Genomic DNA, 14917 nt, shown 5'->3' on the forward strand with positions numbered 1-14917 from the left:
GGCAGCAGTGACTGAATAGTGTCAGATTTGTGCAGGGACACACCCAGATGGACTTAAATTGCATCCAAAGGCAAAGAAAGATCCAGCTTAGATCAAAAATCCTCTTGTAGTTTAATTATGGATCCATTACCAGATGCAACGTTTTGGCAAGTAGCCTTTCCCAAGCATATGCAAACAAACTGAAGTGCACATGTGCTGCTGGATCTTTCTTTGCCTTTGAAAATAACTTACTCTGGGGTGAGCTGGACCACCCCAGCTGGTGTGCACCCATATTCTACTTATTTTTCTGGAAGTGCTATTCTTCCCCACAAGTGTCAGACTTAAAGAGAATTTCACCCAGGCAGCCCCCCTGACAAGAGCATCTAAGCATTTCATGATCCAATGCTTTCCTTTGCCCTGCGCTGAATTGCGCAGGGAAAAGGCATTTTCAGGAGTTCTGGTGATGAACCGGGCTCTCCTTAGGGCTGCCAGGTGGAGGCTTCCGCCCAGCAGTGAGCCCAGTAATGTCACTGGCACTGATAAGCGTGTTTTAGCGCTGCCCTAGCCTGTAAAACGGCTAGAGCAGCACTAAAGCCGGCCCATCAGAGTGGAAGCATTATTGTAAATGAAAAAAAAGGCCTTGCCCTGCGCGATCCAGCGGAGGGCAAGGGAGCACATTGGAGCATGACATGCTCCGATGCTAACATCAGAGGGGCTGCCTGGGTGAAAAGATGGGTATGTCCGGGATCAAATGTACTCCCAAATGCAGATGTATAGATGGCAGTTGCAGTGTATTTGAATAAAGGAGACATCACATGGAGGTGATTTGCTTGTTCACTTGATCCTCCATCAGCGTCCATTTTATGGACAAGACTTGGCAAAGAAGGGGGTATAGCTTACTATAATTACTAGCACCATATAGTCATCTTTCCTTCACATTGGTCAGTAACCAGAAAGTGGCCATCCCCTTCATATAATGACATATTACACGTCTGGTAGTTTAAGCGGTGATAGTAACATAAAAAAGCAAGGTTCTGTGTGAATCTGATGTTTTCATGCAAGTTATCGTCCATGAGCTTACAATGAACCAAACCCAGAATTACTGTGTATAAAAAATGTATATTGGCAAAAAAAAAAAAAAATACAATGCAACAGCACTCTGCAAATCAAATAAAGTACAATAATGCCAAAATAATAGGAAGTATTCTGGTGCAAATGCTACGCTAATAAATTTGAGATGCTTGGCAAATCATTTTGTACAATATTATTTGGGCCCGTCTGCCAAACGTCAAGGTGATCTCAGTAAGACGGGAACCTAACACTAAATACCACATTAACTGCATTTCCTGAATATAACAGAGGCCATTTGGCACCATAAGAGGCATAATATAATGTGGGCTCGGCATGCATGTGGAACCTGCATTCCCTGAATGTAATGGAGGCCAGTATGGCACCAGTTAATGTGGTATTAAGTGTTAGGTTCCTGTCTTACTGAGATCGCCTGTTTGGTTTGTATATTTTTTTTGCCTTTGTGCTTTCAGCCATGGCAACGTGCACCTGCGTACTGGCTGTGCTGACTGACCCCCAATTTTTCTTTGTTTATTTATATTGTACAGTATTAATGTAGTGCCAACATATTCAGGGGACTTTACTCTCCCACTTTTGTGCATGATCTTGCACGCAGATCTACACATGAAACAGGGTGTTGTTGTTGTGTGGTTTAGTGCTTTTCATGTTTCTGTAAAACAGTTTGTAAACTGAGTATTTTGGATAATAAATGCACGCTCACTAAGAAACCTGTCTGAGCACATATCTCGATTATAAACTGCTCATGGCCTTGAGTCATTTAACAGTCTACCTTTTCTCTGTTGCCTAGAGACAATACGATTCTAATTGTGACTGTGTTACCTGATACCTAGGGCTGGATCCAGTCCAGGTGCTGGGAACAGGAAATGCACCTTGCCGGATTATGTCAATTATTTGACACTCTGTAAAAGGTCACATTTAGATCAGTCGTTGTAATCTTTAAGCTAACAAAAGTTATGTTAGTTTGTTAGAAAGTGGTGTGAAAACTGTGGTTCTACCTGCTGAGCCATTATGTTCTGCTTTGCTGTAAAGTGCCTAAAGTAAAAGCAGTGTCATATCTGAACCTCAGGATGGCCTTTCACTAGCATAACATGACGTCCTGAATCTATGGAGTGCCCTGGCATGTCGTTGTGTATGTTCTCGGTTGCCATTGCTGAAATGCCATTAGCCTCCAATCACCAAGTTTATGAAACTGAAAATGTTTTTGTTGCAGATAGCGACCAATGACAGATCAGCTTTCATTTCATTTTTTATAAATCAGCCCCAGTGCTGATTTTTGTCTAGCTTTCTATCTAGCACCAGAAAGCAGGACGACAGGTCCTGACACAATAGGCTGATTTATAAAATGAAAAAAGACTCAAGGGTTGCAAATGAAGCTGGATGAGTAGTTAGATGATCACCATGTGGTCCTCGGTCCAGAACACTGTGGCCACCCAGTCCTTATCTGCACAGCAGCATCTTCAGGGGAAATGCATTCTTACCTTATTGTCTATTTTAAATGACTGATGGGCCATGTCTCCTGGACCAAGAGCCACTCCTTGTTATTGGCTTTCCACTAAGGTTTATAGAGTGGGCTTTCATAAAACAACCTCATTTAACCCTTTAGTTTTTTTTCTTCCTGCCTTTCAGGAGCCAAAACTTATACTCACTTCACTTTGCCAAACTTCTATCACCGCCATGCCTGGGTCCTCGCTGCTCTCCACTCCCTGTTCTTGGTCTTGACACTGGAGGAAATGGTTGGGAATGCCACTCAGCTGAATTCTCTGGCAGTTCCTGCCATGTTGAGCACAGGAGCAGGAAGAGGATTCCTGCAAGGACCTGGCACCAACAGAACGGCATCATCGAGGTGAGTATAAGATTGTTTATTTTTGTAACCATTTGCAGGCCATGGAACAGCATTTTGATTGTGCTAGAATAAGTTTAGGAATAAGCAAATATGATGAGATTTGTTCTGAGTATACATAGTCTACTTGCAGTTCTGTGTTGTACAGTTCATTGGAAAGTGTTGGAAATTAGTTTAATGGCCATTATTAGAGATTCATTCTCTGTTTGGCTTGAAAAAATAAAGCATGTTCAAATTATTAGTAGAAATGATAAGCATATTATTGCCTTTAAAAAATAAAAAGACAACCTGTGTTTTAATAATTGAAGCATACAGATATATATTATAAGAATGCTACTAATAAAGGCTATGTACACCTTTGGGGCAATTTTTATTATTATTGCGTTGTACTCATTTTGAGCTAAAAATAATTTTTAAAATTGGTCTTTATTAAAAATATGGTGCCCTTTTTCTGTACAGAGCTGGCATGCTCTAGTAGCACCTTTTTGATTTTCTGTCTTTTCCAACATACCAGGAGCAGACAGACTCCTTATCTCTGCTCTCTGACATTATAAACACTCATTACAGCTCAGTTCTTACCTTACTGATAAGAATGTGGCTTAAAAAAGTGTGTATGACCTCTCAGTAGTTTAGAGATAAGGTTTACCAGCACAAAGTGAAAGTACCAGCCACACAGCTAGTAAAACTGTTAACCCTTTGTGACAGAATGGCTCAATGTTTTTAATAAAGGCCAATTGAAACAAAAAATTGAAAAAAATGAGTAACATTCAATCATAAACAAAATTGTCTGCAAAGGTGTAAATAGCATTTAAAGCCATTTATACTGGATGGAAAATATGATTTGTTCTGTATGGAGCCACTGAATGAAGAAGAAGAGTATTAGTGATAATCATCATCTAAATGCTCAGCTCCAGTTGTTACCTAAACGGTAACAGTATGACATTTCTTATGATGCCTACTAGTTAAAGAGGCATTCAGGTGCAAAGGTTTAAAAAAAAAAAGGGGGTTGGGTTGTACTCACCTTACTGATCCCCTACTGCTGTTCAGCTGCTGCTTTGCTGCTTCAGTCCCCACTTCTCTCCACATCTTCTTCTTGGGCTTGGATGCCGGAAACTGCTTGGCCTGCCTGCCCAACCAGTCACTGGCTGCAGAGGTGACCTACCCCCCAACCTCAACTGGTTGAGTGTCTGGCAAAGCCATTTACGGCATATTGATCTTGATATGAGGAAGTAGGAGGAACAATAGATTGGTAAGGTGAATGAATAATAACAGTTCGTTTTTGCTTTCTCTAACCCCATTTTTATTTAGTATTATTGTACCAGAATACCCCTTTAATGTTTTCTATAGTTAAAAGGAACCTGTCACTAGGTTCATAATGCCAAAACAGCAAGCAGCATGAAATCCAAACAGAGAGCTATGTTACTACTAGTTTTAGAAATGAGCTGGGAATGGAGAGAATAATCTGCTGGGAGGCTTCTGTCTGCCTTGCTCACCTGTCAGTCATGTCAAGCAGGGCAGACTGCAGCTGCACATTGGACAATTCTTCCCACTCCCACCTTATTTTTTAAACTATGCATCAGAGTGAAACATAACTCCATGTTAAATGGGAACCCTGTTAGGGCACCGTGAACCTGATGACAGGCTCCCTTTAAAACCTCAATATCTGTTCGTTTTACAGTGAAATATTGGAAAAAGCCCATGTTTGAACATTTTAACTAGAAATGAAATCTTTTTAATACAGTATATTTTCTTTCTTTTTTTGTGAAGCATGGGCGCACCCCCTTACACCTTGCGGCCAATAAAGGACATCTTAACGTTGTACAGATCCTGCTAAAAGCTGGGTGTGACTTGAACGTTCAGGATGATGTAAGTAAAACATTGATATCAATGAAAGTTTATAAAATGTTTTTTTAAAGGAGTAGCCATGTTTAGACAACCCCTTTATATCTGCCTTGCTAGAACATGTTGATGTAATAGTGTAAGACTGGAGATGTATGCTAAGGTCATGTAATCGTGTGAAATTTCAGTGATGCAGTGGGCTTTGTTCTCCAATTTGTACCCTTTGCAATAGTGAAAATAAAGATAAGAAAAGAGAACTTAAGTACCTGTTTTTTTTCCAATAACTTGTATTTCATAAAATTGTTACACCCACATATATTTAAATTCTCTTTAAAGGGGTAGCCTCATCTCATACATTGGTAGGATATTGTTAGGATATGCCAACAATGTCAGATAGGTGCAGGTCCCATCTCTGGGACCCACTTCTATCTCCAGAACGGGACACCCAAAGTTAAGGAGAATATGGGGATATCACTAAGTGAAAACGACATTCCGCTGAGGTAACCCTACAGCATTGTGCCTGGTTTAATAGTGGGTTTCCTGGTGACAGACTTCCTTTAAACTCAAGTCACTGATTCTAGGCTAGTATTTGTGGGTGCCATCACAGCAAAATGAATAGGCACAGCCTTAAAGGGAGTCTTGCAGACATATTCAAACCATTACCCGTGGTGCGTCACTTTGTTGTAATATGCAAATGAGCAGATCCGTGTAGCGAGGTCCAACCCGAGTACCTCAGAGCGTCAAATTGCCGTCCCTCTGCAATGTACACAGTTTCTTTTCCCTATTGATTGACAGAGCCAGATGAGTGAATTCTATTCTTGTCTGGCCCTGTAATCCTCTACTGCAGCGGAACCAGAGGGTCACTGTGCATGCACCAAAATTTGGTGACTGGCATATGCACAAAATTTTAAGGCCCTGGCAATCAAAAGGGGAAAGGAGTGCTCTACATCAGGGACAGCACTTCACTGCTCAGAGGGGCTCAGGCCCACTCTTGGTGCAGTGGATTTACACACCACAGGTACTGTTTTAAATGTGGCTGCAAGCACTAGCTGCCATGATGCTTAGGTGAGTATGACAAGTAAGACAAGCTGGCAGATCCTTTAACTTAGTGAAGTCTTGAAGCAGGCATACAAGATCTGAACAACACTTTCATTATATATAGGGAAATGCCTGATAGTATATGTTGCAAATCAGTGAGTAGCAAGCTGTTCTGTTGGATTCCAAAAATGACATTGTAGTGAAATATCCCTGGATCCCAAGAACAGTGAATGCCAGGTGCAGAGCACTCGGAGCAATTTTGTCTTGATGTAATTATTTGGTGTACTCTGTGTCAGTTGCATGAGTTCAGTGTAATATTTAAAATGATATGCAGAATAAAAAGCACTAATAAAATGTGTTCCTGCGATCCATTATTCATGTACATTAATATATAAGGGACACAGCAATGACAAAGTTGGGGATGCCAGAAAGTGAGTGGAATCGTGGAGGGAAGTGTCTCCAAGCGGCAAGTCACTGCTGGGTCATGTGCCACTTGGGGAAACATTACCGCTGAGGCCAGTCATTGGCTCCAGCGGTTCATGTGACCCCCATCTATGCTTGAAGTATACATGCGGGGACCTACCGAGCCAGAATTGAATGTCGGAGAGTAGGTAAGTATGCTTTCCTTCACTGGTCTGACAGGGAAGGGGGGGAATTAAAAATAAATCAATCCTGGAATGCCCCTTTGGGTTTTCACTCAAGCTATTTTGGAATATATATATATATATATATATAAAATAAAGAAAATCCGCAGCACTCCTTGAAGTATAAAAAATGTGCAGTTTATTCACACGTCAAAATTTGACAACGTTTCGGTTCTCTCACAGAACCTTTCTCAAAACCTGACTTGAGAAAGGTTCTGTGAGAGAACCGAAACGTCAAATTTCGACATGTGTGAATAAACTGCACATTTTTTATACTTCAAGGAGTGCTGCAGATTTTCTTTATTGTCTACCGTCCTGAATCGAGGGACTACCGCGGGCACCTTACAGCTACAGCTGCATGCGAAGGGTGTGCTGCCTGACCTTTTCTATGGATATATATATATATATATATATATATATACACACATATATAATTTTTATTTGTGTGTGTGTGTACTGTACAGACCAAAAGTTTGGACACACCTTCTCATTCAAAGAGTTTTCTTTATTTTCATGACTATATTGCACTTTTTGTGAGGCAAGGTAACAAGAAAAAAGCTTTTTTGGCACCAATTTTTTATTTATTTTTATTTGCAACATTCATCTGACAGGTTAGATCATGTGGTATTTTTATAGAGCAGGTTGTCACAGATGCGGCGATGCCTAATACAGTAAAGACCAAAAGTTTGGACACACCTTCTCATTCAAAGAGTTTTCTTTATTTTCATGACTATGAAAATTGTAGATTCACACTGAAGGCATCACAACTATGAATTAACATATGTGGAATTATATACATAACAAAAAAGTGTGAAACAACTGAAAATATGTAATATTCTAGGTTCTTCAAAGTAGCCACCTTTTGCTTTGATTGCTGCTTTGCACACTCTTGGCATTCTCTTGATGAGCTTCAAGAGGTAGTCACCTGAAATGGTCTTCCAACAGTCTTGAAGGAGTTCCCAGAGATGCTTAGCAATTGTTGGCCCTTTTGCCTTCACTCTGCGGTCCAGCTCACCCCAAACCATCTTGATTGGGTTCAGGTCCGCTGACTGTGGAGGCCAGGTCATCTGGCGCAGCACCAATTTTGAATAAATTCCCAACAGTGTCACCAGCAAAGCACCCCCACACCATCACACCTCCTCCTTCATGCTTCACGGTGGGAACCAGGCATGTAGAGTCCATCCGTTCACCTTTTCTGCGTAGCACAAAGACACGGAGGTTGGAACCAAAGATCTCAAATTGGGACTCATCAGACCAAAGCACAGATTTCCACTGGTCTAATGTTCCATTCATTGTGTTCTTTAGCCCAAACAAGTCTCTTCTGCTTGTTGCCTGTCCTTAGCAGTGGTTTCCTAGCAGATATTCTACCATGAAGGCCTGATTCACACAGTCTCCTCTTAACAGTTGTTCTAGAGATGTGTCTGCTGCTAGAACTCTGTGTGGTATTGACCTGGTCTCTAATCTGAGCTGCTGTTAACCTGCGATTTCTGAGGCTGGTGACTCGGATGAACTTATCCTCCGCAGCAGAGGTGACTCTTGGTCTTCCTTTCCTGGGGCGGTCCGCATGTGAGCCAGTTTCTTTGTAGCGCTTGATGGTTTTTGTGACTGCACTTGGGGACACTTTTCAAAGTTTTCCCAATTTTTCAGACTGACTGACCTTAATTTCTTAAAGTAATGATGGCCACTCGTTTTTTCTTTACTTAGCTGCTTTTTTCTTACCATAATACAAATTCTAACAGTCTATTCAGTAGGACTATCAGCTGTGTATCCACCTGCCTTCTCCACAACGCAACTGATGTTCCCAACCCCATTTATAAGGCAAGAAATCCCACTTATTAAACCTGACAGGGCACACCTGTGAAGTGAAAACCATTTCAGGTGACTACCTCTTGAAGCTCATCAAGAGAATGCCAAGAGTGTGCAAAGCGGTAATCAAAGGTGGCTACTTTGAAGAACCTAGAATATGACATATTTTCAGTTGTTTCACACTTTTTTGTTATGTATATAATTCCACATGTGTTAATTCATAGTTGTGATGCCTTCAGTGTGAATCTACATTTTTCATAGTCATGAAAATAAAGAAAACTCTTTGAATGAGAAGGTGTGTCCAAACTTTTGGTCTGTACTGTATATCAAGGGGAATTTTAAAAAAATTCTTATACATTTTTTTTTCTTTCTCTGTACACCATGCTGTTTAAACAATATGTTAGTTATTGTATGGGTTGTTACGATTACAGCTATATCATCTATGTGTATTCTTTATGAAAAAGAATCTTTTTTTTTATTGTGAACATTTTTTTTTAAATACATTTTTTTAAAGCGACTGTCTGGTACTGGAACCTTTGTCCAATTAAAAAGAAATAAAAAATCACTTGTCCATCCATGTCCTGTTCCCAGCTGCTTCAATTTCCTCCAGAATCTGCCAGTTACCATGGCAACCTGTCGCAGCACTTGCAGGGTACCATTTGTTTGACAGAGGGAGCCTCTTCCCCCGTCTAACCATCTAGAAGCAGCATTCACTATAGACCACGGCATCTAAGAAGTTAAAGGACCAGGATCAGAGCCTATATTCCCATGTAATCACCATTATGTACATGTATGGCTTTCTGCAGTACCTACACCCTGCAGATTATATTTTTGTGTTTTTAAGGGGTTAAACTTCCACTCCCAAAATACTTTCAGTATCAGTAATATTCAGAGGAAATACTAATTATTTGGTTCTTGCTGACATCTGGTGGCCCGTGGAAGGAATCACTGGGATAAGGGAAAGAAGAACAGTACTTCAGTAGGCAGGAACTTGTGGAAAGGTAATTGATCCCTGAAAGAGAAAGTATCACTTACCCGTATATTTTTTCCTGATAAATAAATACAGATACTGAAACATATGGTGGCTCAGTGGTTAGGGCTGGGTTCCTAAGTTAAAATCTGACCAAGGACATCTGCATGTTCTCTCTGTCTTTGTGTGGGTTTCCTCCCACACTCCAGAGACATACTGATAGGGAATTTAGATTGTGAGCTCCTTTGGTGACAGCTAGTGATGATAATGTCTGTAAAGCACTGCAGAATATGTTGGCGCTATATAAGTAAGACAAATACATTTTCCTAGTCCACTATTAGTTTCTAATTTAACTTTTTTTTATTCTGCTTTCTATATGTGAATTTGGGAACAGACATATTTGAACTGCTGATCTATTCTATTAACTGTAGTTCAGTCTGTATTTCAGCAGCTCAGCTGTATATATCCAGAAGAAATTTGTGATGGAAGCGCAACAGATCCCATTGCAGTGAATAGGGATATAGCGGGTCCTGGCAACGTCCGGCTACATCAATTCTGCTCCTCTACCGGAACAGAATACTAGAATGCCGTAATGAAAGTCTGCAGAACTTTCTTGTAGAGAATCCCTAACTTATCTGCACCATCTTCAGTTTCAGACTGACGAAAGGGTCTGGGATTCACCGAATGTCGGGGGTTCGGGCTTAACAGTATTTTTGTCCTGCAGCAGACAGTACACAGCAGGAAGACTCTTGCTCTAGCACCACAGCTTATCACAAAATAGTGAGGAGGAGGGAGACATCAATGATCTTTTCTTTATATATTTCTTAGTATTCACTGGAATATGAATGCGTGACAAACTCTCTTACAGAAATCAATGAATATCTCCAGACTACAGATTCATATGCCTCTATAATCATGTGTAGAAAATAGAAATCTACGATCATAAAACAGATTAGAAGAAAATTATATGTGTCAGTATCTGTTTTTTATTAGTAAAATAAATATAGGTGATATTCATTTACCAGCAGTCACACCTTAATTCTTATGGTTATTTACCTGCAGTCACACCTTAGTTCTTATGGCTATTGCATTTATGGGGATAGGTTGTTGATCCAGGGATTTATTTGGAGTCAGGGAGCTTTTTTTTTTTAACCTAAGATGAGGACTTTTGCATCTTGGAGATTTTTTAACTGTGTATAATAGGCTGAACTTATGACAGTCTGCAGGAGAAATGGGACATTTTAATGGGGACAGTGCTGCTGCCAGTGGGAAAGAGTTGGTCAGAGGGCAATTTTACTGCCATTAGGGAGGGGTGGTCAGGGGACAGTGCTTCTGCCAGTGGGGGAGGGGTGGTGAGAGGACAATGTTACTGCCATTAGGGAAGGGAGGTCAGGGGATAGTGGTGCTGCCAGTAGGGGAGGTTCTTTCAAAAGAATAGTACCCAACAAATTGCATTGAGTACAGTGGGGTCCGGACTTCTGTCACGGTGTGCAGCATTTTACTGGACAGAATAGGGCATCAGAGATTCTAATACCTAAGTGCCAAAAACTGAGCATAATCAATTTATCCATAATCAATAGTTGTTTGTACAGAAACAAAACTATTTTATATCTTTTGCTGCTTTCCATTTTGCCTTGGCAGCAAGCACTGATTGCAGTAGTTATATTCACTGTTCCCCAGTATCCTTTTTCTTTCAGTGTCGATTTTACTTTTAATACTTTCTCATCCCAAGTGCATAAACTTAATTAAGCCTTGTTTGCCACTTCTCTGCCCAAGTCTCCAGGTTTCCCAAATCCTTCTGTAATATTTTATTATTCTCCTTGATGTTGATTACTTTACAGAGCCTGTTAATCATAATAAGACCTTATACTGAACCCTATGGTACCCCACTGGTAATTATAACCCAGAATGTACCATTAATAATCACCCTCAGCCTTTTATGTGGCACAGTATGAAATATTGTGAAATCTGTAGACACACAACATTCACAGCTTTGCCAAAGTACAGTCAAAAACTTACCACCTCGTAGAAAGTTGACAAATTAGTTTGACAGGACCAATCCCTCATAAACCTTTCTTTTTTTTCAAATGGTTATTTTTATGGAGACGTTCCAAGATTATGTCACTTAGAAAAAAAATCATTTTAGGCCAAGTGGAGTTAGGCACGCAGCAAGTTTAGTTCAGAATTTTTTGTCTCGTGCAAAAATCTATGCACGTGCTCTATGAGCAACCCTATTTCTACATGTGAACCCTTTAATAAACTAGAACTCATACAGAGTTAAATGATTTAAGGTGTAACTAAGCAGTAGGAGTCCAAAATAGGCAGTACTTTTAGGGTGCTATTATTCAGGAAACAGAGCTCAAGTCATGATATCATCATAGAATCCTCTGAGAAAAGAGCCGGGTTTTAAAGAGTACCATGGTGCCGGCAATTAGAAAATCTGTCACATAATATATGAGTTTTGCTCAACATTCATGTGTTCCTTTCTCCAAAAAGATACCTACTTACTAGTTCAGTAAAGTAAATCAATATGGTCCAAATTTACTAATCCTAAAATGGCATAAGTTTAGGCTGTCTATACCTGCTCCAGATTTATCACAGTGGCTCAGGCTGGATAATAAATGTGGTGCAGGAATAGATACTTTACTCTATACCAGCCGTTAGTTGGCTTACTTTAAGACAGATTTTTATGCCAAATTTCGGGCTCACCTTGAGACCTGCCCTTTTCATATGAAGTATCAGTCATTTTCTGCTATGTCCTGCCCTCTTTTCAAGCATGTCAGAAAAAAATGTAGAAATCCTAGATGTGCCAATTTGCACCACTTTTTAGACAGATATTTGGCACAGACACAATAGTAAATCTGGGCCAATGTTTCTTGGCTTATTATGCTAATGAAATCTGATGTATATGCTTTTGTTGTTACTCTGCCTTTGTACCATTAGCATTTTTTCTGTACTTTATGCTGTTGCATTGTCTTTGCTTAGAAATGTTTCAGAAAAGATCCCTAGTTATTTCAGTGGGATTTTTGATGCTGGGAAGTGCTTTTAATTGGTGTCAGGCAGCTATCAGCTTTCAATTCCAGTAGAGTAGAATAGCATATTAGCCTGAAATTGCCTGGTACAGTATTCTACCCTAAAACCATCAAAATTTGATAATCCAATAATCCATCTTTTTGAATATGGTTAAAGTCTATGGTATTGCAGATGTGCTAGCCGCATCTAGCAACCCATGTCCTCAGCTCTATACATCAAATCCTGGTGACAGGTTCCCTTTAAGATTGGTCATGGTTCCATTTTTGTCTTAAAGGGAACGTGTCACCATGAAAATGCAGTGTAATTTGCCAGCAGCACGTTAAAGAGCAGGAAAAGCCGAGCAGAGTGATATATAGTTTCATGGGAAAATATCCAGTATAACTTGTATTTCATTCATTTAAATTGTCAGTGATTGACAGCTATCTGTGTATACACAGTCATAGAGGACAGGCTGTCAATCACTGATAGGACAGTCTCCTTGACTTCAAGCCCAGAATGAGCAGGAATATAAAAGAATGAAACACAACTTATACTAAATGTTTTCCTATAAAGCTATGTATCCATCTACTCAACTCATCCTGCTGTATTACTTGATGTTAACAGCTCAGACACAAGTCTGTTAATCAGGGATTAATGAGGTTGTCCGGCCCACAGATATTGATGACCTATCCTCAGAATAGGTTATCAATTACTAGACTTGTGGTTTGTTGATTTTACTACCCCTTTTATTTTGTACAGTTCTTTCTGTCATGTATTCTGAGACATCTAATGTGTCTGTTTATGTCATAGGGCCAGCAGACAGCCTTGCACAGGGCAGCCGTGGTGGGACACAGTGACATTCTTGCAATATTGATACAAGAAGGTTGTGCCTTGGACAGACAGGATAAGGTATTGTCATAAAAATACAATCATACACCGTGGCTTGCTTTCACATGTGAGATTATTATAGCATCTGAAGAAATGTGGCACAATAAAAAAAAATTCTCCATGTTTTATAACATACTGAGTGATGATAGAGATGGAGATGGTTAAAGACATGGTTTACTGGATGTAACTTTTGAAGTCACTCCTTGTATTCTACTTTCTGCACTTTCAGCAAGGCTAACAGTATTGTTTATTTTTTTCTGTCAGACCGTCCTTGTGACCAGAGAGAGACCCCGCTAGTGATTTAATTAGAGCATCACACATTACATTAATCAATACAATGCTTGGGGATCTTTAACTAAGCCTATCAGGAGACCAATAGAGCAGACATACTATCATCCCAGTTCTATACCTACTATTATGAGGATTACCCTTCACATAACATCTTCCCCTCACAGCAGTAGTAAACCTACAAAAGTTATCTATCTATTTAGAAGTTTTATCATTTATTATGATTGCTACAGAAGGACAATATTTGGTATTTCATTTTCAATGGCATAGTTCTGACAGAATGAAAAAGAAAAATTGTCAAAATTAAATATTGTTTTTTGGGAATATCGAGTTTAATAAAATAAAAAAAGTTAGCTGCCAGTGGCTGATGCTGTTAAAATACATGAAGCGGGCTCTGTTAGGCGGTCTTTAGCAATGCATTAGACTATTTTACAGTCTAGGGTAGCTCTAAAGTCTGGCCATTAGTTCTGGTGACGTCACCGGGATCGCTGCTAGGCAGAAGCCTCCGCCTAGCATGTTGAGAAAGTCCAGGTACATCACCGGCAGTAAACAAACAGCCCTTGACAGGGGAAGAGCAAGAAATGCTCCGATGCTTCACTTATACATGGTAGATGAGTGAAGCGGAGCTTATGTCTGGTTCAGCTGTGGACCCCGACAACCCCTTTAAGGCAGAAATGTGACTGTCACTTTTACACTGCCGTTAAAGGATTTGTCTCACTTCAGCAAATAGCATTTATTATGTAGAGGAAGTTAATACAAGGCACTTACTAATGGATTGTTATTCTCCACATTGCTTCCTTTGCTGGCTGGATTAATTTTTCTATCACATTATACACTGCTCATTTCCATGATTACGACCACCCTGCAACGGTGGTCGTGCTTGCACAATATAGGAAAAAGCATTGGCCTCTCTGGTGGCTGGGACCATGCATAGGCTGGTGCTTTTTACTATAGCATGCAAGCACAGCTACCGCTGTGTTTTAGCACAGTTTTTACTTTATTTTATCTACGGCATTCAGGTGAGGGGGAGGATCATGTAATATTTTTATAGAGCCGGTCGTTAGGGACGCAGAAATACCTAATAAGTCTGGTTTTCTTTTTCTTTTATATTTTTTTTTACAATTTTATGTGTTTTATTTGGGGGAAATTAAATATTTTTATTTTTACTTGAAACTTTGTTTTTTGTTATGAAAAACATTTTTTTTCTTTTTACTTTTGTCCCACTCTGGGACTTCAACTTCTGGGGACTGATCCCCTCTGCAATGCATTACAATACAAACTGTATTGTAATGCATTGACAGTCAGCTTGTATAGGGCTGGATCTCACAGGCTTCCATAGAAGGCAAGCTCCGATGCCTATGGAAGGCATTGGGCTGCCTTCTCTGCTATCGGATTCCCGTCACTGCAGCTTGGGGACCAAATGGAGATGCTGAGGGCACCTGTACCCTCTGCAAACCCTCTGCATGCCGCGGTCAGCTTTGAACGCGGCATACAAGGGGTTAATGCGCCGGCATCTGTGTTTTC

General features: G+C 40.1%; 1 protein-coding gene across 1 annotated transcript in view; it reads left to right on the forward strand.

Moving 5' to 3' along the window:
• The window catches only part of ANKRD6 (ankyrin repeat domain 6), a 166407-nt gene that overhangs the window by 113657 nt on the left and 37833 nt on the right, over window positions 1-14917 (forward strand). Inside the window, 2 exon segments of the mRNA XM_044291382.1 lie at window positions 4676-4774; window positions 13028-13126. Coding sequence (XP_044147317.1) covers window positions 4676-4774; window positions 13028-13126 — 198 coding nt within the window.

Source organism: Bufo gargarizans, chromosome 4 (assembly GCF_014858855.1).
Source record: "Bufo gargarizans isolate SCDJY-AF-19 chromosome 4, ASM1485885v1, whole genome shotgun sequence".
Lineage (NCBI taxonomy): Eukaryota > Metazoa > Chordata > Amphibia > Anura > Bufonidae > Bufo > Bufo gargarizans.